Source organism: Papaver somniferum, chromosome 8 (assembly GCF_003573695.1).
Source record: "Papaver somniferum cultivar HN1 chromosome 8, ASM357369v1, whole genome shotgun sequence".
NCBI lineage: Eukaryota > Viridiplantae > Streptophyta > Magnoliopsida > Ranunculales > Papaveraceae > Papaver > Papaver somniferum.
In genome coordinates, this window is record NC_039365.1 from 81,374,651 (window position 1) to 81,397,571 (window position 22,921).

Genomic DNA, 22,921 nt, shown 5'->3' on the forward strand with positions numbered 1-22,921 from the left:
TAATGCACGTGCCCGTGAGATATTTTTGGAGTATGGATGTATTTTTGGGAAGATATTATTGCAGATTTTCTTGGTATTTGAACAAATATTATATGCTCACTATGTGCACACGTCTTTTACATGTTTTGAAGAAGCAAACTCGGTTATTTTCGGTAGTTATCCAAAACAGGGCAAGGAAGATATTATCGGGTGTAATTGATTTGATTCTCTGAGTTATAATAGGAAGTTAGGATCGAAGAGAGGATATTCTCTTAGGATTTTTTTGTCGGATGGAAGTTTTGGGGATAAATCAAACAACTCAGAATCGCGTGAGAATAAAGAAAATATCCCTGAGTTTAATGTCATTACTGAGGAGATTATGAGCATTTATTCGAAATATTTCTTGACTGTTGGATATATAAATGATTCCTATGAGTCAGAGAGGGACAGAGAGTTTGGGAAGGATTTGGAACATCACAGAGGAGAAATACGATCACTAGAGAAACCTGCTGCTGCTGCTGCCATTGAAGAAAACGAAGAACATAAGACCTCAAGAAGCAGTCTTATTTTGCTATAGTATTTGCGACTGTTCAGTGACAGTCTTAGAGCTACAGTAACAACGACACATCCTCTGTATCGTTCTTTGGTTTGTAACAAATATAATTGTTACAAACCCGGTTTTGAATTATTTCTCCCTTTTCATCATTTGTAAACCATTTTTGAGCAATGAAATCGAATTCCGAGTGTGTTTCCAACATGATGAGAGGCTAAATTCTCGCTTAACCAAGGCAATGGATGAAGCTATTTACATATGAATAATGGGTAACTATCTTATTTTCTCTAATTTTTAAATATAATTCACTCAATCACTGCTTTTGCAGAGTTTTTAAATGTTTACATAATTTTCTTAATTACTTGTGATTCAATTTGATGGATTATAGTTTGTTTAATCAATTGATAGTCTATGCTTGGGGAATTAATATTTGAGAATATGTTTGATTATTTGTGAATTAAGAAATAAGGGACTTAAAAGATAATTAGAGTTTTGGATTATTTTCCATAATTTATTCATGTGTGATAGTGGAATCAGTGTCTTGGTTATTCTTAATAATCTTGAATTAAGTTTTGTTTGTTTTTAAATTTCATTAAATCTAAATCTTTTTCTTTCACAAGTCTCAACGAACTTTTTACTACAACTCAATTGAAAATCACATCACCCAGCGATCTTTATATGAACTCTGCGCAAACTTATCATCGGTCATACGATCGATAATAACCGATATGAGCGATAAATCAACACGGTAGTATGAGCGATAAGTCATGCATGAGGAGCAATTGATTTCCGATGATCCAATCGTATTGCATGTATGACTTATCGCTGATATTTCCGCCACGAGTCTATGACTAATGGTTGATATTCACGTTGTTGTCCTGTACACCAAAAGGACTTACGGGTCATTACGAAGTTTCTTTTAACACCTAACGGTACAAAGTTCCTTATTTCGTCAATATGAAATGGCACGTCCATACGACAACAATATTAAAAAAGCCCGTCCCCGACTGAACCATTACAAACACTACAAAAACTATCAGGAAATCTAGATGAACAACAAATGAAAACAGTTACCCTAGAAAAACAATTTTTATCCAAATTAAATTTGTTCGCTAAAAAGAAATTAAACCAAATTAGAACACCAGAATCATCAACAATTGTAAAAATAGTTTGAGCATGAAGGAATACCTGATTTATAGTACTCGTGCTTGACTCAATAGCAGAAACATGGTGCCCTTGAATGCTTGGTTCACTGGCTCCATTCTCTACGTCTTTCATGCTCATATCATAGCCTCCATGACCATTATTCTCACTCCCTGAATGACCACCTCTACCATTTAACAACAACTGAGAAATTTCGATAGCATTAGGGTTCCGAGAATTCGATTATAAGAGAACATAGTTATCCTCTATACCCAAGTCTCTACTCCTTTTGTTTTTTCTTGGATCAGACTCATCCTCTACAGATTCTCCAAGCCCATTGTGCTCCATATTTTCCGGCCCATTTGCTCCTGAAGTACCCTCCGCACTATTCTGCATTTCTTCCACCATATGTGCATGCTTTGCATAATAATCCACAAAGGCTTCATCAGTTTGACCAAAAATGAAGATATTCCATGCTCTCTCTTCACACATATCATCATCATGATCAATCACGAAACACTCAGTGCATATGTTCCTTGGTTGCTTTTCAAAGTGGTCTCTAATCAAAACTTTTTGTTTAGCTGCATTAAGAAGCCAATTTCCTCTCTTCAATGGTAGTCTGATGTCCACTTCTACTTTCGCAGTCACAACTCTCCCTCTTATAGTAAACCCTCTTGTTCCTTCTTCAACAACTTTCCTCTCAGTATCTGCACATAACTTGTCCAGAATTACATCATGGACATGCTCCAAAGCAAGACCTTTAAACATAACTGAGAAAACTTGATGATTAAACTCATAGTTTTCTAACGAAATGGAGTTGCCATAATTTTTCAGCACCACCAGATGTTCATGGATTATCCATGGTGCTCTTTTTAGAACTTCACGATGATCCTCAGCAGCCTTAAATTTAAAAACATATAGGTTCCTACCCATAGTGTGGATATTAACCTTTCTGTGTCTTCTCCAAATGATGGTCATATCTATCTGCACCTTGTCATAGTCGATATCATCTGTAGAGATTATCTTCCCGATCAAGCCGTGACGCCAGTTGTTTGTTGCATCTTATATTTCCGCTTCATTGATTAGACCACCACTAGAACGACTTGCCTGAGCCCTTCCCAAATCTTAGAAACGCCTTGTGAGAGCTGTCATTTGAATCCTTGAGCTTTGTGTCATTATGGATTTCAAAAAGATAAACTGTTTTCTTTTCTGAGAAGACTTCCTTTGTGTATGTTTAGACTTATTCTTACGGCAGTCTTTATAAAGGAGTTTACAATTAGGGTTGACTGTTTCTCAAAATAGAAAAGATTTTTCCAAGATAACCATAATTTGTTAATATTCTCTTGTACATCTGTGAACAGAAATCTACATGGAGAATAGGCTTTATTTTAGGATAGTGATTCAAATTTTTGAATATCCCAAAATTGCGCCTTTGAGATAATATCTTTTCTAGGAATACCCTTGAAGCTTTGGATGTTGGACAACAAACTTTCTTGCGATTTGATCTTGATTAACCCAGAAGATAGATTACAAAAACCTCTTGAAGAAATGGTAGTGAAACATACTGTTTCATGGATCATCCAATGAAGAACAGAGTTGAGAAAACCACTTGAAGAACTGGTTTTGGGCCTTTAATGGAGTTGAACATGTTCATATCTTTGATATGAAAAACACCAATGTTCTTAATAAGCAATTGTAAACCAAGACAAAAACGCACTACTGCTCCCTTGAAGACCACAACTGGTACACTACTGAGATCAACAAAAGTACTACAAAACAAACAAATTAGTTGTTCATATATGTTGATTGATAACAATGAATGAAATTGAAAAATACATAAACTTGTATCAAATAATGCAAAAAACTAAATGAAAAAAAACAGAAAACAACTACTATGTTATAATCATGATCAATTGTGAAACTTAAAACGATTAATGGAACATTAGATGCAGAAGAAATCAAAAGAAAATCAAAAAAATTCACCGATTTAAAAACTAAGTCGATTCAACTTTCGCCCGATCCTCAGAGCAAATTTTCACACTCAATTTGTGCACAATTACTGCGATACCAGAACGAGGGAGTATACCCTTCCATCATTCCATTAATCCCATAGGTTTGATCCTGTGGAAGCTTACTCATTTTCTCATCGAGCGAAGGGTACGAAGTAAATCAGATTTCTTTTTCGATCAAAAGTACTATGTGAAATCTTCTTTCCTCTTCAAATACTGGAAAATTTGTTTGAATAAATCTCTGTATTATTGCATAACTTATTCGTTTCTTTTACAAAATAATATAAATTGTATGCCCCGTTTATTGGCCACAAGGTGGCCGTACCTTGGTATTATTATCGGCTCAATAAACTCAATGCCTGGAGAGCCATTTGGCCGCATTTCTACATTCTAAGTCTATCAAAACAAGTTTCTGTCAACAAACACAGCATATGTGATGATATGTCAAAGAACCAAAAAAAAATAATCTTACTCTATCTTCTTTTGTATAATGTTCTTAAAGCCAAATCCTCTCAAGCTCTTGATCCAGTTTGTCAAAGTTTGTTCCCGACTCATCATCATATTCATCATCTCTTTTTGTGTCAGCATCTTTTTCTTCCTTATTTTCCGTCATTCTTTTCACAGCTTCAAGTTCCTTCTTCATGACCTTAATCTAAAGAATACAGAAAACGTTTCATTAAAAATTCTCAGTATAATAAAGAGGAGTGGCGCAATAACTAGCTAGCTCATGTCAATCCGGAATAAATCTGTGGTTTAGACATTTGTCAAAAAACTCTTGTCCGTTAAGGTACAAAAAAAATATGACAACCCAAACTAAAGCATCCCTCAGTTATTGAATCAAGTTTAGTCTAACTACTTAGAACAATTGCAACACTGTTGGGACTAGGGAGAACCATCTGATAGAGAGAGACTCGGTCTCTCATTTTAAGTTACCTTATCTAATTTCCAGGGAGCATGAAAATTTACAAGGGAACAGAAACCATGAAGAATCAAATTCGAAATGAGTTTTGCAATTGCGTAACTAATCTTTTCCTGTCTAGACAGTACGGGTTTTGAAACGTTAATTATATCTCAGCAATACAAGGCATACCTGATTTTCTGTTTGCCTATATTGCTGCACTATCTCTGATTTAAGCTGCGAAATTTGATCACCGTGTTTCTTCTGCTCATTTTGCATCTCTAGTTTCAAACGCAAAACTTCACCTTCATGCTTTTCCTGCTCATTTCTCTTCTCTAAATGTAGACGATTGATCTCTAACCGAAGCATCTCGACCTCTCCCAGCAATGCTGTGGCATCAACACTCTGAAACAACACATTTAATGAATTAGACATATAGTTCAGTTCAAACTGATGCACACGCCATGAATACTGAAAGGTTTGGCAGTCAAAGTAGGAAAATGGTAGTAAGTAGTGTACCATATGCTAGGTTGGGCTAACGGCACGATATCTCCTCTGATTGCTGTATTGTTTTTATTAGCAAGATATAGATCCTGATGATTTCCTAATAGATGAGATTGATGCATAAAAAAAGATGTGTCCTTATCTTCAGTCAAGTGTTCTTTCTTCCCATCATCCAGATTTGGTGCAGGCTCCACATAAAGCTTTGGTTCACCAATGAATTCATTTTCAAAAATCTTTACCTCCATGCTTACCACAATCATTTGCCTGATACAAATGGAAATCACCAATTAGTACACATAACAGACTGTAAGAATCCAAAATATTAATTGGCTAACACGGTTTAATGGTTCCATGTTCTTGAACAGATATCTATCTGATCTAAATACTGTCCCGTTAACAATAACATAATTTTATGACAAGTTTTCTACTTATATGCTATACCTGATCCAGTGTATTTCAAATTAGAGTTTCATCTACTCTACTAAGCGGTTCTAACAATCTTAATAAAATTGGAAATGTAAGATCAATTAGTAGATAAGAAACTTACATTCCATTATGAGCAGTAGGGCAAATATATTCGACTAATTGAACAACACTTCCCGTCTTCAGTTTACCAGATAAAATAAGATGATTTAGAGATTGAGCAAGTATTGCTATCTGCATATGTAATCCATCTGAAATGAACATGAATTGGTTCTCTTCAATACTTTGAAAAGAATGAACAACCTGAACAATGAGATTTCTTTCCTTCTGTCCTTTAGCAATCTTCGAGATAGCTCCCGTTGTTAGAATATTTTCTTTGGCCTCAGAAATTGGATCATTGACAAACATGTAATTATCATCATTTGACTCGAGAGAATCGTTATTTGTAGCTGGCTGCTCCATCTTGGGTTCTCCTGTTGAAGATGGCAGACAATTGGTTTGGATTGGAAGTGTAAGGCCACTGTTAACTGTGGTTCCATTGTTGCAAGAATGAGGTATTCCATTTGTGGTACTATCTTTGTTTATTGATGTAGGGAAACCATCATACTTTAGAACCACCATTTTCATCACTATAATAGTCCAGTGTGTTAGAAATCTCCTGGCCTAACCTCGAAAACCGGCTTGCAAGGTTAGGGTTGCCCATGGCTTATGAAGCATGGATCCTAGGTTGCCCTAGGCGATGTGGTATTATTTAACACCCCCAACGATTAGGGCTACACTGAACTGATGGGTATGACAGCCGCTGACTGGGCTACACTGACGGGTATGATACGAAAGCCGCTGACTGGGCTATACTGATGGGTGATACGGAAACCATGGACACACGAATGGACCTGGGTGGGTTGAGAGGGGCCTGGCTCTGATACCATGTTAGAAATTCCCGGGCCTAACTAACCTTGAAAACCGGCTTGAAATGTTAGGGTTGCCCATGGCTTATTAAGCATGGATCCTAGATTGCCCTAGGCGATGTGGTACTATTTAACACAGTGTATGATCATAGTTGAGAAAGAAAGTCATAACATATTCTCAGTAGCATTTTAATTTTCTAATATGAAAAGAAAAATCATAACATGGAAATAATCACAATCTTCACTCATGCTTCAGAAAAAAACCAACTTCACTCGTATTGTAAATGATTCTTAAGAGCGTAGTGACATATCAAAGATTTTTTTTTTCTTGGCGTCGCTAAAACTACTACTATGGATTTTTAGGTTCATGGATTGGAGAAGCTTAATGGGTGCAGTCCTTTTTTGGCTCCCTTGACCACCTAGAAATTGCTACTCTCTGCTAGTCTGCTGGCCACCTACATAGTGGGATAAATTCCATTTTACAGGTGCATCGCAGACCAACATAATTTTCATTTCATACATGCAGACATACGGCTACTGCTGTCTAGTGTGGTAACCGGATATATCAGTGATTAAACTGGCTTTTTAAATTCCGGCCAAAACAGAGAAGATCTTTTAGGATATTTTTATCTTGGTATATCGCAGGAAATGCCAACGAGATTTCTTATCATGCCAACCAACAAAGATTTCGTGAGCCTAGAAATCCAAGTAATTAGGATCTCAGTTATAAATGCCATCATCCGGCATAATAGGACTACAGAACATCACTTTTATTGGTTTTAACTCAACATACGAGTGAATTAATGGTTTTTACTGCTTGATTTATGACACTACGCCATCAACCATAAAGTCTATAACAGAACAGAATTTATTCCTAGCGGCTTTCATGGCATGTTTGCCTTTAATTTTTATCTCTACAAATATTTTGTTCGTCGACCTATGCTGCTAGGCACATTGTCTCCACCCTCATATTCGGAATTTCGGTGAATGTATCCTTGAAAAAAAAAAAAAAATGGTTTCCTTTTCTAAAAATACGTGTCCTAAGTTTTAGGAGTATATGGTGCATAGTGACACTTGGCATAAGCTCATGTGGCCCACTGATCAAAAAAGATTTTCATGATTTTTGCAGGTTTATACAGCTAAGTTAGGATCTAAAATCAATGATATTCGAATTTGAAGTCAAAATTTAATGTGCCTTTTCTGTTACAAGAAGTTAATATCAATAATATTCATGAGAAAACGTCTAATTTTTCAGATGCTTCTACTAAAATGGGCAATAATTGTAATCACAAATCATCTAATTAATCAATAATTAACGCGTTTATAGAATATTTAGAAAAACTCTAGTACAAAAAATACGAAGTACGATTTATTTTTTTTCTTAATCTCTAAGAAAATTAGATATTTGGTCATGATTAAGCAAATACTGTAAAAAGAAAAAAAAAATGAAAAGAAGAGAAGAGAACTGAAAAGGAATAGAGAGAGGACTTACTTGAGGTGATTGGAAATAAATGGTTGATAATCAAGTAATTTGATGATAGAACCTTTGGTAATCAAACCAGAGCCGAGGAAACCATTCAACGAATTATCGACAAAAACAGGAGCTCTTTTAATACCATCAAAAATCACTATACAGTAACTGAAGCTATTTTGTTTATTATTGGAGATGTTATTGATATGAAAAACATCAACTATTGGAGTACATATTCTTGGATATCTAAATATCTCTCCACTAATCATCGATGAAATAATATTTTTTGTTAGAACCATCGGTGGCTTACTAATGGGACCAAATGGAACAAAATTATTAGGATTAGGAGGAAGTGGATTTGGTTGATGATGAAATACTACATTCGGTTTATGATTTTTGTTATTTGTATTTTGATGATTCTCTTTGTTCATGGCTGTGAAAAAAATGGATATTCAGAAAAGAGATATTATTATTGTAGGTAGGTAGCGATTGGAAAGCTTTTGGAGTCGCAGAGAGTAGAAAGTTAAAGAGTTTATGTTAGGAGGGGTTTTATCATAACGAGAGAAAGAGGTTGGCGCGATTTTAAAGGGTTTATCATCTCAGGATAGAGAGGGAAATAGGGAATCTAGAGAATGTGGGCGAGTGAGGGGATTCAGAACTGGTCGAAGATTTTGGGAGGAAAGTAACAGGCGACATAGACTACTACATTACCTACCCTAAAATTAGGGTTGAGATTTTATTTCCTGATAGAGAACTCATCTCCCCTCCTTTAAAAAGCTTCCATCCCACGGTGAGTGTGACACCCCTCAAATTAAATTAGATAAAAGCTTTGAGCATTAGTAAACCTAAAAAGGACAGTTGGCAATACTCTATAAGAGCGTCCACAGTGGTGCGAGCATAACTAAAGACCAAAGACTAAAAAAAAAAATCAAATTTGGGTTTAGTCCGTCCTGTGACGTAGCGGGTGACGAGTAAATTTGGTCGCGCGTTGATATAAAGTCCGCTTCATCGTCCAGCGTAGATAAAGATTACGCCTGGCATGGGGCGTTGATAAAGATAACGCCTGGTATGGGGCGTTGATAAAGATAACGTTTGTATGGGGCGTGAACTATAGCAACGCATGGTGTGTAGGACGGAGATTATACGTTCGCCCGGGTTCAAAAAAAAAAAATGGGGCGTTGATAAAGACAACGCCCCAAGCAAAGTTTTCAAAACTTTTGTGAAGGTGGGATCATGACTATATCAACGCCTGGGTGTCCGACGTTAACTTTACGTACGTCCCATCCAGGCGGACATTATACCAACGCCCCATCCAGGCGGACATTATACCAACGCCCCATTCAGGCGGACATTATACCAACGCCCCATTCAGGCGGACATTATACCAACGCCCCATCCAGGCGGACATTATACCAACGCCTTGCATCAGGCGTTAACTTTACGAACGCGCGGCTACCGGCGAACATTATACCAACGCCCGTCGGGTAGGCGGACATTATATAAACGCCCGACTATATTTGGATTTGGTCTTAATCGCCGACCAAATTTGGTCCGAGTTTTACTCTTTGATCAAATTTTGATCGATGGTCCGTCCCACTACGCCAGCCCACTCGACACCAAATTTGGGTTTAGTCGTCCACTGCAGTTGCTCTAAGCCAACACATTAAATTCCAATAACACTCAGTTTACACCCGGTATTTAACCGGACGTTATTGATATTTAACTGGACGTTATTCACACTGTTAGCACAGACGTGGGTATACACCACTTACGATTCAAACTACATGTAAATTAGTGATTACACTTGGTTTGCACCCAATACTTAACTGGACGTTTTTTAAGTCGGTTAAGTAGACAATACATTTGTTGATTTTACTAAACCTAGATAATAAACCTAAATACTACATTTGTTCGTTTTCTTAAATACCATGGTTCTTCTTCCACATAGAATACCGTAGAAAAAAAACCTAAAAACCAGTTAGTTTTCCTCCGGCCATACTTTTCAACTGCAGGAAAATATCAGGCTTGAAGAAGCAAGACACCAGGCTCGCTAGGGCGCTAAGGCTTTCGATTTTTGCAGTTGAGAACTAAAAGACTTCGTCACGGTGCTGAAATTGACAGGAAAAAAGAAAGAAATCAATTAAGGTTATGCAACAATTCTTAAACCTATGAGAAGAACCTATAAGAAACCAAAAAGGAAAAAAAGGATACAAGCCAATCTGCTATTGATGCTGCTATCAATATAGCAAACGTTGTTGAGAAAGGTTTGCAGTTATATATATCTAGACACATATATTCTATTCATCTATGACTAATATGTTCAATGTATTACAACAGATGTGAAAAGGAATGCCAGAAAGGCTAAGCTTGCTGTTTTATTGCAAAAAAAACGTTTTACCAGAAATTAAGAAGATCGTATTATCATAAAACAAATACATTAGCAGCCATCACTAGGAAGAAAAACAGACATGGTGTGTATTCCAAATCCAACTCTTATACTTATTGAATGATATTGAATGATTAATTATTATATTTATTGTATTCTTATTACTGAATATTGTGTCTTTGGCCTGAATCAGATACTGCCAAAAAAAAATAGCAATGCATGCTGCAAGAAAGAAAGCTATACAGAAAGCACATACAATCCAGAGATGCAGAACACGCAGGAAAAAATTACTAAGGTGATCATGGGATTCCAGAAAAAGAAAAGGTACGCACCAGGCACATGTGATCCAGTAAAATTACCTAGACTACATGTAAAATTATTGGTATCAGCTTTATGAGCTATTAGTAATGCTGCACTCGAGGTTTCCAATTTCTTGCCAGCATTACCAGGAGATGGATTACCTAACCTAAGTTTAAAATTTTATAGTAATTTTTTCCTTGCAAAGAGCAAGATACCATGTGTTGACACTTTTAAATCCAAATATGAAAATAGCCAACAGATCCAATACTAACCTAGAGAAAATATCAGATATAGATGATAACCAAATCAGATTACAGTTTAAATAGTAAAAGGATCAGATTATATAAAGATGTATTATGACTTCACATTTAGCTTAAACATCTGAAACAATTTATATTAATCCTACAAATTTCTAACAACATCCAAAACAATTATAGAAATCTAAAGTCAATTGCAATATTCCAATAGCTACCTGATTATACTAGAGGGTATCGAATTCTTGATTCAGAGATTCCCCATTCCGAGCAACAATTACGTTAATCGATTAATGAGAGATTCTTGATTTCATCTTTGTGAACCACAAGCTCTTTGTTCAGATCCCTACGATAATTTCAGATATTAACAATTGAATAAGTAAATTACTGATCTTGAATTTTCATTTTCAGAAATGGAGTTACCTTTAGATTTTGAAAAGGGGCTTATTCAATCAAAATAGCAACTTGAAATAACAACTTCAAAAGGAAGCAGTACCGGTAAAAACCTATTCCATTTACCCATTTCGAACCCGTTTATGGGCCAGGATATACACGCGGGTGAAGCCCGTGAATAAGAGAATTCTAAAAAGATGTAGCAACCTTATATCAGAAAACTATATATACCTCTGATAGAAGTGTAAAACCATAATTTTATACTTTGGTAGATATCAAAGCAGCATTCTCAAAGGTAACAACTAATGTTTTTTTAACATATACCTATAACATATTTTCAAAGCATTCTCATTATACATATTTTCCACAGATTCGCCATAAACTGTATCTCAAAGTGACAATAAAAGAAGGAGAACTTATGCTACCAGTTACATGCAGAATGGTAAGTTCTCAGTTTCGATTATCTGTTGCATTCAGTTACTGCACATTAATTTAGTTTTTCTGATTAGAGTTATTCAGTTGGCCAAGGATCGGACCAAAAATAAGGGCATATGGATCAAATGGAGTCTGAAAATTATGATTCAGAAGAAGAATTCCCATATACATGTAAGTTAATTTTGCATACAACTCTTTAGGTAACTACAAGCGTACTACTCTTCATTATATTTAATGATTTCTATGTTGCAGTAATGGACTTGAACAAGCATAATATAGGAGGCCCAACTGCAGTATGCCCTCATTGTAATGCAATAATGTGGAATGAGAAAGATGCAACAAAAAACAGAAGAATAAACTACCAGAATTTGGAATTTGTAGTTTGAAAGGTACTGTGAAATTGCCATTGCTGTGCAAAGCGCCAGAATTCTTAGAAAATCTATTGCAATATACATGTGGTGGTACCAGGGCAGCAAAGTTCAAAATTAACATAGAGCCTATAATTCCGTGTTTGCATTTACCTCAAATGGGCCAAAGTGAAAAAAACTCAGGACGACGGTACAACACCATGGGGTTTTAGAATGTGTGGCCAAAATCATCATTTCATTGGTTCTTTGTTGCCGAATGATGGTAGCTTCCTGCTTTGTGTCAACTTTACATGATAAACACTGAAAATGAAATACAAAATAGAAAGAATGCTTTGTCAAAGAACAATAAGAAAACACAAGCAAAAAAAAAAAAAAAAGGGCAGATGCTGATGCAAACAATGATACTAATGCAAACAGTGAAATGAATGGAGTTGGCGAATACCAAGATGAGACATCTAGCTCATTGGATGACACTATAATAGCGGGATTGATGGAAATGTTGGGCACAATTGGTTGTGCCAAAAATTCAGAATGTGGAGGGACAGGTACAGGGACAATGAACTGAGTAAAGTTGATCTGCGTCTTATTGGTACTTGTGGTAGAGATGCAAAGGCAATACGATTTGCCAACTGCATCTGAAATTGCTGGTGTATTAGTTGATGACTCAGAGTCAGATGAGAAAAGAGATATCATTGTTAATGAAAAGGGTGGCGGTTTAAAAGATATTAGCAACATACATCCCAGTTACATGGCATTACAGTATCCACTAAACTCTGAATTCATCGAATTTTCGAAACACTTTTTATGCAATATAAGTACTCCTTAGTTTCCACTTCACATGTTAAAATTACTTAGCTTCACGGACCAAGAAATTCATCAAAGGAATTAGGACCTAATTTAAACATTATATGATAGGGCTTAGTGGATTCAAAATTTTGATAAACAGGAATTAGGACCTAATTTGATAATGATACAAATTTCTCACAAAATCATAAACAATAATACAAATCTAAAGTCAAAAAAGTGCGTCCTACTTAACATTTAGGGCAGAAAATCAAATCTAGCACAATTAATGAAAGAAATCAGAAGATACAACTATATTAGGTCAAAATGTGTAATCAAAAACAAAGAAATATATAGAAGAAAACCTCTGAGAGCTGGTGCTTTCATCTACTCCTTCGCCATCTCTATCTCTCCTCTCATTGCCATCGACAATTTCATTAATGAGAGATTCCTCATTCATCGGCAGTCCTATTTGTTGCAGATTGAATGAGAAAATTATTGATTAAATTTTCATTTTGAGAACTGGAGTTAGGCTAAATTCATGTTCAGAAATGGGGTTTGGTCTACTGTCGAATTTCATAGAATATCAAGTTTAAGACAATCCCGATCTGAACTTGGGGAAAATAGCAACTTTAAAAGGAACCAGTTCCAGGGAGTACCAGTACCAGGAAAAACCTGTTCCAAACACCCCTTTCCAACCCGTTTCCTTTGTGATCTAGAAATTCCTTTGATTTGTTTCCTTTGTGATCGAAAAAAATTATTATTTTATCAAAATTATGTTTCTTTGTTAACTTGATCTTGATACTTCTCATCAGGGGCCGATCCAGGAAGGATAATTTTCCTTTTAAGGTCCGGGCTAGAAGTCTTGGTTGAGTTGTAATCTTTTTTTTTTTGGCTTGTGGATTGAAAAAACTACCTTGGCTATAGCCCCCTTTAGCCCAGCTGTTGGTCCGTCCCTGCTTCTCACTTGCGGCCACAACAAAAAATGGTGCTATCAACAGTAATCGGGATGAAGGCCGTGGATTCCGAATCTAAATTCTTTTTAGAGATGTGATCAGATTTAATGTATTGGTACAGGGCAAGGCGAAGCCGAGCCACACCAAATAAAAAATCCTGCGAAACGGGACGGAGCGAAATCCTGCGATACCAAATAAAAATGCACAATAAGGCGAGGTGAATCCACATGAGACCAAACCAAAAAATATGATTAACAGTAAAAAGAATGATGGCAGATGGTTTTCGGATCCGTCCGGTGCGTAGCACGGGCACAAAATCTAGTTTCATGTTTACAGGTATAGTCCCGTAATTTTGCCATAATGTGGGCGGTGGGTACTTGGCTTATTGGCATTTCACCGATATGATTAAGAACCATAGGGAGCAAACTCTAAATGTGTGATTTATTTGAATCTAATTCGCTTAAAGGATGTGTTAGGAATGAAAGGAAAGTTGTAATTGGAGGTTTCATTTCAACGGAAAATTATTTCCAATCTATTTAACATTATTGTGTTTGGCGCGTTTATGTGTAAATTTCATAAGATGCTCGATTTTCAAATATTTTTTTTGGCTCAAAAAGGGCAAGATTTATAAATTATCAGTTTCTCACCAAGATGATAAGAAACTGCGAGAAAAGTGAAAACAAAACAACTCAATTATAGCAGAGCTGTAACAGAGCAAAACTGAAAAACTAAAGCATTACAACCCCCAATTATTCAATACAATATTGAGTGTAAATCCTTCAAAAATGTTAGTCCCTATGTACCAATTATAAATCAGAACCTTGAGACTATCCTTAAACTCATCTACAGTTTTATACTTCCCATTGAAAAATCTAGCATTTCTTTCTGTCCAGACTTTCCACCAGATTGCAAAGGATATATTGTCCCAAATTTTATACTTCAAACTGCGATGAGAAGCTTTCCTTCTTTTTCATTCCCATATTGTATCTTTGACTGACTCTTGAAACACCCACTGAAGATTGTAGCCTGACAAGGAAAAAAACCCAAAGTTCTCTTATGTTTCACAATGAAAAAAATATGGTGATTAGACTCTGCAACTTTCTTGCATAAAAGACAACCATTAACCTTGATAGAGTTCTTGTAAGTATCCATTTTTGGTGCAGCCACAAAACAAAGATTCCAAACAAAAAAGACCACCTTTTGTGGTATTTTTGGGTTCCACAAACATTTGTAAGGAAAATAGATTAATCCCTCTACTACCAAGTCTTTGTAGCACTCTTTCACAGAAAAAGAATTTTTACCATTCTGCCAAACTCTATAATCCTCTGCATCCCCTCCTCTAAAGATTGAAATCAAATCTAACAAATGAGCAACATCCTCTATTTCCTCATTTTTTAAGTTCCTGCAAAAAACAATGTTCCAGTTGTTATCTTGATTGATCTCTAGCACCTCTTGAATAGTAGCCTCCTGCAATCTGCTCAGGTGAAATAGTGTTGGAAATAAACTCATTAAAGACTGGTCATTCAACCATTTATCTTTTCAAAATAAACAGTTGTCTCTTTTGCTCACATGAATGGTGGTATTAAGCTCTACTTGTTCTCTGCTCTTCAAAATACCTACCCAAAGACTCTTACCAATTGGTTTAGTTGTTTGATTAGGAAGGAAAGCTTTTTCATTTCCACCAAATTTGTGATTAACAACTTTTCTCCATGGTGCATATTCCTTATTTCCATACCTCCATATCCACTTGGCATGAAGAGATTTATTCATTAATCTCAACTTCTTAATACCCACTCCACCTCCTTATTTAGGAAATTTTAATTTTTTAAAACCAACCCATCCTATCTTTGCTTTGTTGTTCACTGTGCCCTATAAAAACTGCCTCATGATAGTTTCCATATGCTTCACCACTGAAGCAGGAATCTGAAAGAGAGACAAATAGTAGATAGGCAAGCTGGATAGAACATATTGAATCAGCATTAACCTACCACCCTTAGACAGATATTTTCTTTTCCATGAAGAAAGCTTCTTTTGAAACTTTTGAATGATCATTTCCCAAACTCCAACAGTCTTAGATTTACTGCCCAAAGGTATCCCTAGATGTTGAATTGGAAATGAAGTCAAAGGACAACCAAATATTATAGCACTTTGAACACCATTAACTACATTACCAACAGGTACAAGTGCACTTTTCTTGAAGTTAACCTTCAATCCTGACACCAACTCAAAACCAAGAAATATATTCTTTAGGTTGTTAACCTGCTCACAATTGTCATCTAAGAACACAATAAGGTCATCTGCAAATTGCAGATGATTAATTTCAAAAGAATCAGAAGAAATTTTGAAACCAGAAATTAAGTTCAAAGATGCTACTTTCTTGATCAAAAGAGATAAGACTTCAACCACCAAAATGAATAAAAATGGAGACAAAGGGTCCCCCTGCTTGATTCCTTTGTTGCTTATGAATAAGTTAGATGCAGTTCCATTTACAACCACAAAGAATCTTGTGTTTGATAAGCACCATCTTATCCAGTTTTTCCACACATTACCAAAACCAAATGTAGTAAATGTGTTAGAGCATTGCTCGGTTGAACCCAACAAGCGTTGGTATGTCAAGTTTGGTTGTCATATTTTAGTGAACCAAAACTCATTTAAAGAGTCTCTTGATTATTTACTAGAGTCAACTTCGTATAGGTTAGATAGAAAGTTACTAGGATATGATACTTACAAGTATTACTCGAAGACTTGAAGAATGTGAAGAAGTAAAGAGCTACATCGATGAAATCATCCTTCCTTTTGAGGTTAGTAATATTTGACTTGAACTGTTTCATTCCTAATGTATCTTTCACGTCGTTCATATTGAAAACATAACTGCGAAGCTGTGAATGATTATACTCTAGTTAGGCATAGTACTAAGGAATTACAATACAAAGTATAACGTCTATCTTTTGAACTTCGTCCTAGGAAACAATGTTTTACATTCGTTTAAAGGAAGTACAATTCATAAACTTGTTTTGTGAATCGAAAGGGAAACAGCTAGGCTTATTTGTATTGTTATTCATTGCAAATCTTTGGATTACCAATATGTGTGTTTAGTATAACCGCTCATAACTTGTTTATGTATCTTGGTAAAACTATTTACAATGCATGACTTTTGTATTGGTATGACTTTTATTAGTGAAACCGATCTTAAGTAATCACATGAGATGGTATAATCGATATTTTGTAATTGGTATGACCAACTCTAGACATTGGGGAACCGATCCTAGTAAGAGGTGCAACCGATCACAAGTATGTGGAATCGATCCTTGTAAGAGGTATAACAAGTCTTAGTAATTGGTAACCGATCCTATGACTTACGCAACCGATCATAAGTAAATACCATAATTATGTGGTAACCGATCCTAGTACCCAGTCAACCAATTTTTGGAAATCTAGTGTGACCGATCCTAGTACCCACATGGAGGTATAACCGAAGATTTGTGTTTTAGTAAAACCATGAAACCCATTAATGGTGATTTGATAGGATAATCAATCACATAGTTCTTGGAAGTCAGATGAACCAATTCTAAACTCGTTTGGAAGTGTGGAAAATCGGTTCCAAGATTGTAAAAGGATTTACAAAGTAAAGATGTCGACATACTTTGAACACGTGCAGTAATCTTATCTTTTATTGTTCAAAGATATTCCTTAATAACTAAAGGAGAATCTCGGATCGAAATAAATTGAGAATCTTTTAATTAAGGTTTTTAGTTTTATATGCTTTTAATTTCCAACAATTAAATGCATGTCTTTAGGAAATAAAAATTGGTAATTTGCATTTACTAATTGGAGATTTTCTACTGAGATTTCGGTCAATATTTGGACGGAGCATTTCCAGGAATTATGAAAACCGTTTTTGGCTTTATTGCATATTTTTGAGAATATTCGTTTTTGGAAATTCCTTGGTGTCCAAACTTCCTTGGTCAATAAATATTGAAGTTTTCATTTCGATCAAACTAATCCTAAGAGCCAGCAAAACTACATTGTTGTTTTGTTACTGGTGGAGCCGTCTATTCGGAGAGGAAAGTACCCTAATTAGGCGAAATCTCTTACGACCGCTCGTTTTAAAGACTTCTTTGGGATTGGGAAGTTCTACGAGTATTGTTGGTGGGAAACTAGATAATTACAGTTTATTATTAGTTTCTGATTGATTTGATTGACTCTCTATCCGATCTCTCTTTCTATACGAGTTTATTCGCGTTCTTATCTTGAGTCGAGTTCAACGGTTGTTGAACTTTGATTGCACCTAGTTTGTTTATGCTTGAGAATATTCTCTTCTGATATAAGATTCACTCAAACTAGATCGAAGTTTTGACGGGGATCTTTAGAAATGTTTGTATATCTAAAGACGTCTTGTGATAATCCATTGTTAACAGACTTCGTTCTGTGTGTGATTGATCACAAGAGATTCAAGTTCATTGTGTGCAGGTGTTTGTTGAAGATCTAAGAAGATTTGAAGACAAAGAAGATTTCTTATTTGAGTTTATAATCTTTGGTGTGCACAAAACTTGATCGGTTGGGGATCCAACTATAATCGGTTTATCTTTTGATAGATTGGATTGGTTAGTTGAGTAGATCGGCACCAATACATTTCTTTGTGATTTATAGTACTGATTGCATAGTCTAAACAATTACTTTGGTAGTTGTTGAATAGATTGATCTAAGAACCCAACAAAGGAGTTTATTGGGATAAATGAAAGAGCCTTTTTTCAAACTCATATCACGTTGTTTGGACGTTGTTTGAAAAGAATTGTTACCGAATAGATTTGTTGTTCCATTACTGTTTGGAATACGACCAAAGGAATTGTTCCAAGTGCGTGAGTTATTACAAGTTGGAGGCGCAGGGATACAGACAGAACTAGGTGAACTATAGGTTTAGTTGCTTGGTCTCAACTATACGAAGTTGGTTTAGATTTTGTATAACGACTTAATCCTAAGAGTACTCAATTCTGGACAAGCTCTCGGGATTTTTCTGCATTTGCAGTTTCCTCGTTAACAAAATCTTGCTATGTGTTTTACTTTTCTATTCCCGCAATTATAATTATTTTTATTATAATTAGAAGTAAAATACACAAACGTTAATTCTGAATTACTTGATATCAATCTTACTGTGTTTGGTTAAGTCCGAACCTATTATCAAGTAATCATACTTCGTTGTTGTATTGTCTCGATTTCGTATCCATAGATAATCACTTTCGGAGAAAGGACTTATAGGTGGAAAAGTTTTAGATTGAGGTATATTTGGGTACCCTCGTCTTTTCAAAATGTGTAATCCAAACAGTTCCAATTAACATTATCAAAAGCTTTTGCTAAGTCATATTTAACCACTAAACCTGGAATATCATCTCTTTCTCTTGAATCAATCAATTTTGAAGCAATCAAGATACCATCTGTAATTTGCCTGCTATCTACAAAAGCCCCTTGAAATTCTGAAATAATTGAAGGAAGTACCAGTTTTAACCTGTCAGCTAGTAACTTAAAAATAATTTTGTATATTCCACCAATTAGACTGATTGGCCTAAAAAAGTGCATGGAAGAAGCACCATCACACTTTGGAATCAAAATTATGTTTGTGCAATTCAATCTCCAGTCTAACTTTCCTGTCAATTCAAAATCCTTCATTACTGCCATTAAGTCCACTTTGATTATTTCCCAAGCTGCTTAAATAATTCCATAGTGTAACCATCAGGACCAGGGGATTTGTTCTTGCCAAAACTCCAAATTACCTGTTTCACCTCTTCTTCCTCAATTGGCTTTTCAAAACCAATACTTTGTTGTACAGTAATTCTAGGAAGGAAAAGCTCATCAAAATATGGCCTGACAGACACCTCTTCGTTGAAAAGTTTCTCATAAAATTTCTTTGCTTCTTCAATAATAAATGCTTATCGTGACACATTTCACCATTAATCAACAAAGAGTTTATTGAATTAACCTTCTGTTTACAATAAGCATTCTTATGAAAAAACTTTGAATTTCTTTCACCATCTGCCAACCATTGACACTTAGCTCTAGAAAACCATTTCCTGGATAGGTTCGGTGAATCCTTCTTATGATTGATTCTTGCTAATTCTCTAGCACCAAAGTCTTCAGTACTCAAAGAATTATTCATCTCTTCAAGACTATCAAACACATCAATCAGAGTCTCATGTTTATCAACCTCAGCCTGTAAAGAACCAAAAGTTTCTCTACCCCATTTTTTGATAAAAAATTTCAGACCTTGTAGTCTTTTTGCTAGAATAAAACTTGGACTTCCATCAACATTTAAATTAACCCACCATAATTTCGTATTATCCAAGAAAGCAGGATTATCCAAATAGTAATTCTCAAACTTAAAAGAAGGCTTAGAAATATTACCATAATTGAAATTCAAGAAAATTGGTGCATAATCTGAAGTAGTCCTCTTGAGCATGTATTGAACCATAGAAATACACTTATCCTCCCAATCAGTAGTGAAAACAAATCTATCTAATCTCACCAAAATAGGTGGATTTTGAGAGTTTGTCCAAGTAAAGCATCCTCCAGACATAGGAATGTCCACGAGATTGTTTGAATTGATGAACTTTCTGAAGAATTTCCTACTTATTTTACAACCACCAACTCTATTTCTTTTTGATTGATACAAAATTGCATTCCAATCTCCTCCTAAACACCAAGGTCCCTGCATTAGCAATCTAACATCCTGAATTTCTTTCCAGAACTGCTCATAGTCATTTGGATCAGTAGATCCATAAACAGAAGTATGAATCCAAGTAAAATTATCAGCCAAATTTCGAAACTTCAGAGAAATCGAAAAAACACCTAGTAAACTTTCATCCATAACTACTTAGGGATTCCGCATAACAATAATTCCACCAGATCTTCCCTCAGATGGAAGAACTATATGCTCGTAACCATTACTTCCCCACAATGACCTCACCAAAGAATCATCAATTGACTCCTTATGTGTTTCTTGGATGGAAGCAATTGTCACTTTATTTCTACGAATCGCATTACGAATAGATGTTACTTTCAGATCACTACCCAACCCCCTAATATTCCAAGATAAGAGGCTATGATCCATTAGAAACATCTGCAACCCGATAAATAACATCATGTTATGGAGAACTAGCAGAAAGAATACCTGGAGAAGTATCATTAAAATCCCCACTTACAGTGCCTCTTGCTTCTTATGCTTCCCAATTTTCATCACCTGAATCTTCATCAAAATTTTGAAGACCATCAAAGTCATTATGAGTCTCAACCTCAGCCTCTTCTGAATTCTTCAAATCAGTTAACATTTTCTTGCAGATCCCACGTGAGAAATCATTATCACATGTAATCCCCAAATTTGTGTTAAAAGAGATATGATAGTTAACCTTATTGTTGATTTCCTCTTCTTATATTTTGTCGGCTGATAGGTGAGAAGATAAGGTATCCTTGCAGGTATCCATTGGAGTGACTGACGAATTTGAATTTGAAAGTGACGGTGATGATGTAGATCTACCAATATGTCTTGATGAACTCGAGGATTCATCTAACGAGTAAGAAACAGATGGATCATGGGCAGGCCTGTATGAAGCTCTCTTATACGGGTCTGAGCCCGATGGGCCTTCAAGCACCTTCTATCCCATATAATGATCACTAAATCTGTGTTACGCGAATATTTATCCAACGTATCAGTTTCATTCGGATCATGGGCATGCCTGAATGGAGCTCTCTTACACAAGTTAGAACCCGATGGGCCTCCAAACACCATCTCGCCCATATAGCGATCCTCATTAGCTGAGTCGTATGAATCAACTACAGGCTGAGAATCCGGGTCTAAGACCGCACCCAAATTTAATTTACTCTGAACCTTATAATGACTCATACCCGAGTTATGATTTGCCTTATTAGCAAATCCCACTGATGGAACGGAAGATTTTGTGGCTGAGTCCGAGTTGAAAAGTGGATTTGTCATCCAGCCCGAATTCGCGCCGACATTTGAAATATTCAAATTTGAATTTGAAATTCGCACGTTTTGAAATTTGCTAATACGCTGAAAATCCGGTGATGAAGACCAATTCACCGGAACTGTTTCCATATTCTTCATTCCAACCAGCTCGAAGTAAAAGTAGGTGCATCATTTACGGCGTAATAATCTTTAGGAATGACCACCTCTGATCTGAGTCTTGGTTTGATCAAACTTTGACCAACAACAAGATCCATGATTCGATTATCATGATTCAAAAGAGAACCCTTACTGTGATCAAATTTTTGTCTGTAAGCCACATTACTTCGATAATGATCGAAATGCACTTTCCTTTTAGAGTGTAAAATTGAAATCCATTCAAAAGAAATCCATAAATTAGAAAACTTTATTACTGCAAGAATATTCAAAAGATTACAAGTAACCTTGATTCTGCAGCAGTTTAACTTCGAAAAGTTCGTAGTTTCTGCATGAACTTCTTTAAAAACACCCCACGATGAGCAAATCTTACGAAACACTGAATCATCCCATAGATGAAATGGCAGTCCTCGAACACCAATCAAGTGATCACTAATAGCAGATTCCGCAGAAAAACAAAAATCTGAAGTTTCCCATTGCTTTAGCAGAATTTTGGAATTGCCCACACTAAGAATAACAGGTTGTGCAAGAGTATTATGCACCTCTGCAGACTTAGATAGAAATAGAGCCTTCTTCCCACTGATCGATCGAATATCCAGATTACCCACTCAGTTAAATGATTTAGAATAGCCTTAGAAACACTGAACCACCCTCTATGAAAATTAATGATCTCCACAGCAATACCCTTAGAGTAAAAACTAAAATCACTAACAGCATTACATGACGATTAAGGCAATGGTGGAAATTATTTATCAGTAATCTCTTTTGAAAACAATACTGAATTAGATTAAATCTCTTGCTTATTTGGATTCAAGCAGTTCCAGAATTTTTTCCAAATTGAGCCCTTGTCTTCACAAGGAACGCAAATGAATCTTGACTTGTAATCCTTTGATGGTTCGAACTTTGATATCTTCATAAATATTCCATTAGTATTTGATAAGACTTCAACCAAAACCACCGCTTGATTAAACCTTTTTGACCAGATTTGATCTGTTGTTGACAGACCTTGTACAACTTCCAAAATGCTCGA

At 35.7% G+C, this 22,921-nt stretch overlaps 1 protein-coding gene and 1 long non-coding RNA gene across 7 annotated transcripts; both read right to left on the bottom strand.

Moving 5' to 3' along the window:
- Positions 1-4,036: 4,036 nt before the first annotated feature.
- On the bottom strand, positions 4,037-8,546 carry LOC113301769 (replication protein A 70 kDa DNA-binding subunit A-like). 4 transcript variants are annotated; one of them, XR_003336472.1, is made up of 5 exons: positions 7,910-8,546; positions 5,634-5,760; positions 5,102-5,350; positions 4,775-4,987; positions 4,037-4,336 (listed from the first exon to the last, which is right to left on the bottom strand). XR_003336472.1 is itself a non-coding variant. In XM_026550581.1 (5 exons), coding segments are annotated over exons 2-4 (588 nt in total). In that variant the 5' UTR covers positions 5,972-5,982; positions 7,910-8,546; the 3' UTR covers positions 4,037-4,336; positions 4,775-4,986. The 4 variants fall into 4 exon arrangements, 3 of the variants coding, with proteins under 3 accessions (XP_026406366.1, XP_026406365.1, XP_026406364.1); XM_026550581.1 differs by having other exon boundaries at positions 5,634-5,982; XM_026550580.1 differs by lacking the exon at positions 7,910-8,546 and adding an exon at positions 5,813-7,890 and having other exon boundaries at positions 5,634-5,689.
- A 1,030-nt stretch (positions 8,547-9,576) lies between these two features.
- LOC113303441 lies at positions 9,577-13,399 on the bottom strand. 3 transcript variants are annotated; one of them, XR_003337488.1, is made up of 5 exons: positions 13,173-13,399; positions 12,178-12,324; positions 11,252-11,410; positions 11,047-11,174; positions 9,577-9,996 (listed from the first exon to the last, which is right to left on the bottom strand). It is a non-coding gene; the product is annotated as an uncharacterized LOC113303441 (long non-coding RNA). The 3 variants fall into 3 exon arrangements; XR_003337487.1 differs by lacking the exon at positions 11,252-11,410; XR_003337486.1 differs by having other exon boundaries at positions 11,252-12,324.
- Positions 13,400-22,921: the final 9,522 nt, after the last annotated feature.

What these genes read in the sequence shown, in the direction of transcription:
- LOC113301769 (XM_026550579.1), bottom strand. Translation starts at nt 6,136, where the DNA reads ATGAAAATGGTGGTTCTAAAGTATGATGGTTTCCCTACATCAATAAAC. An exon ending in CCTACTGCTCATAATGGAAT is followed by an intron (nt 5,351 to 5,633) that starts GTAAGTTTCTTA and finishes CATTTGTATCAG; the next exon opens with GCAAATGATTGTGGTAAGCA.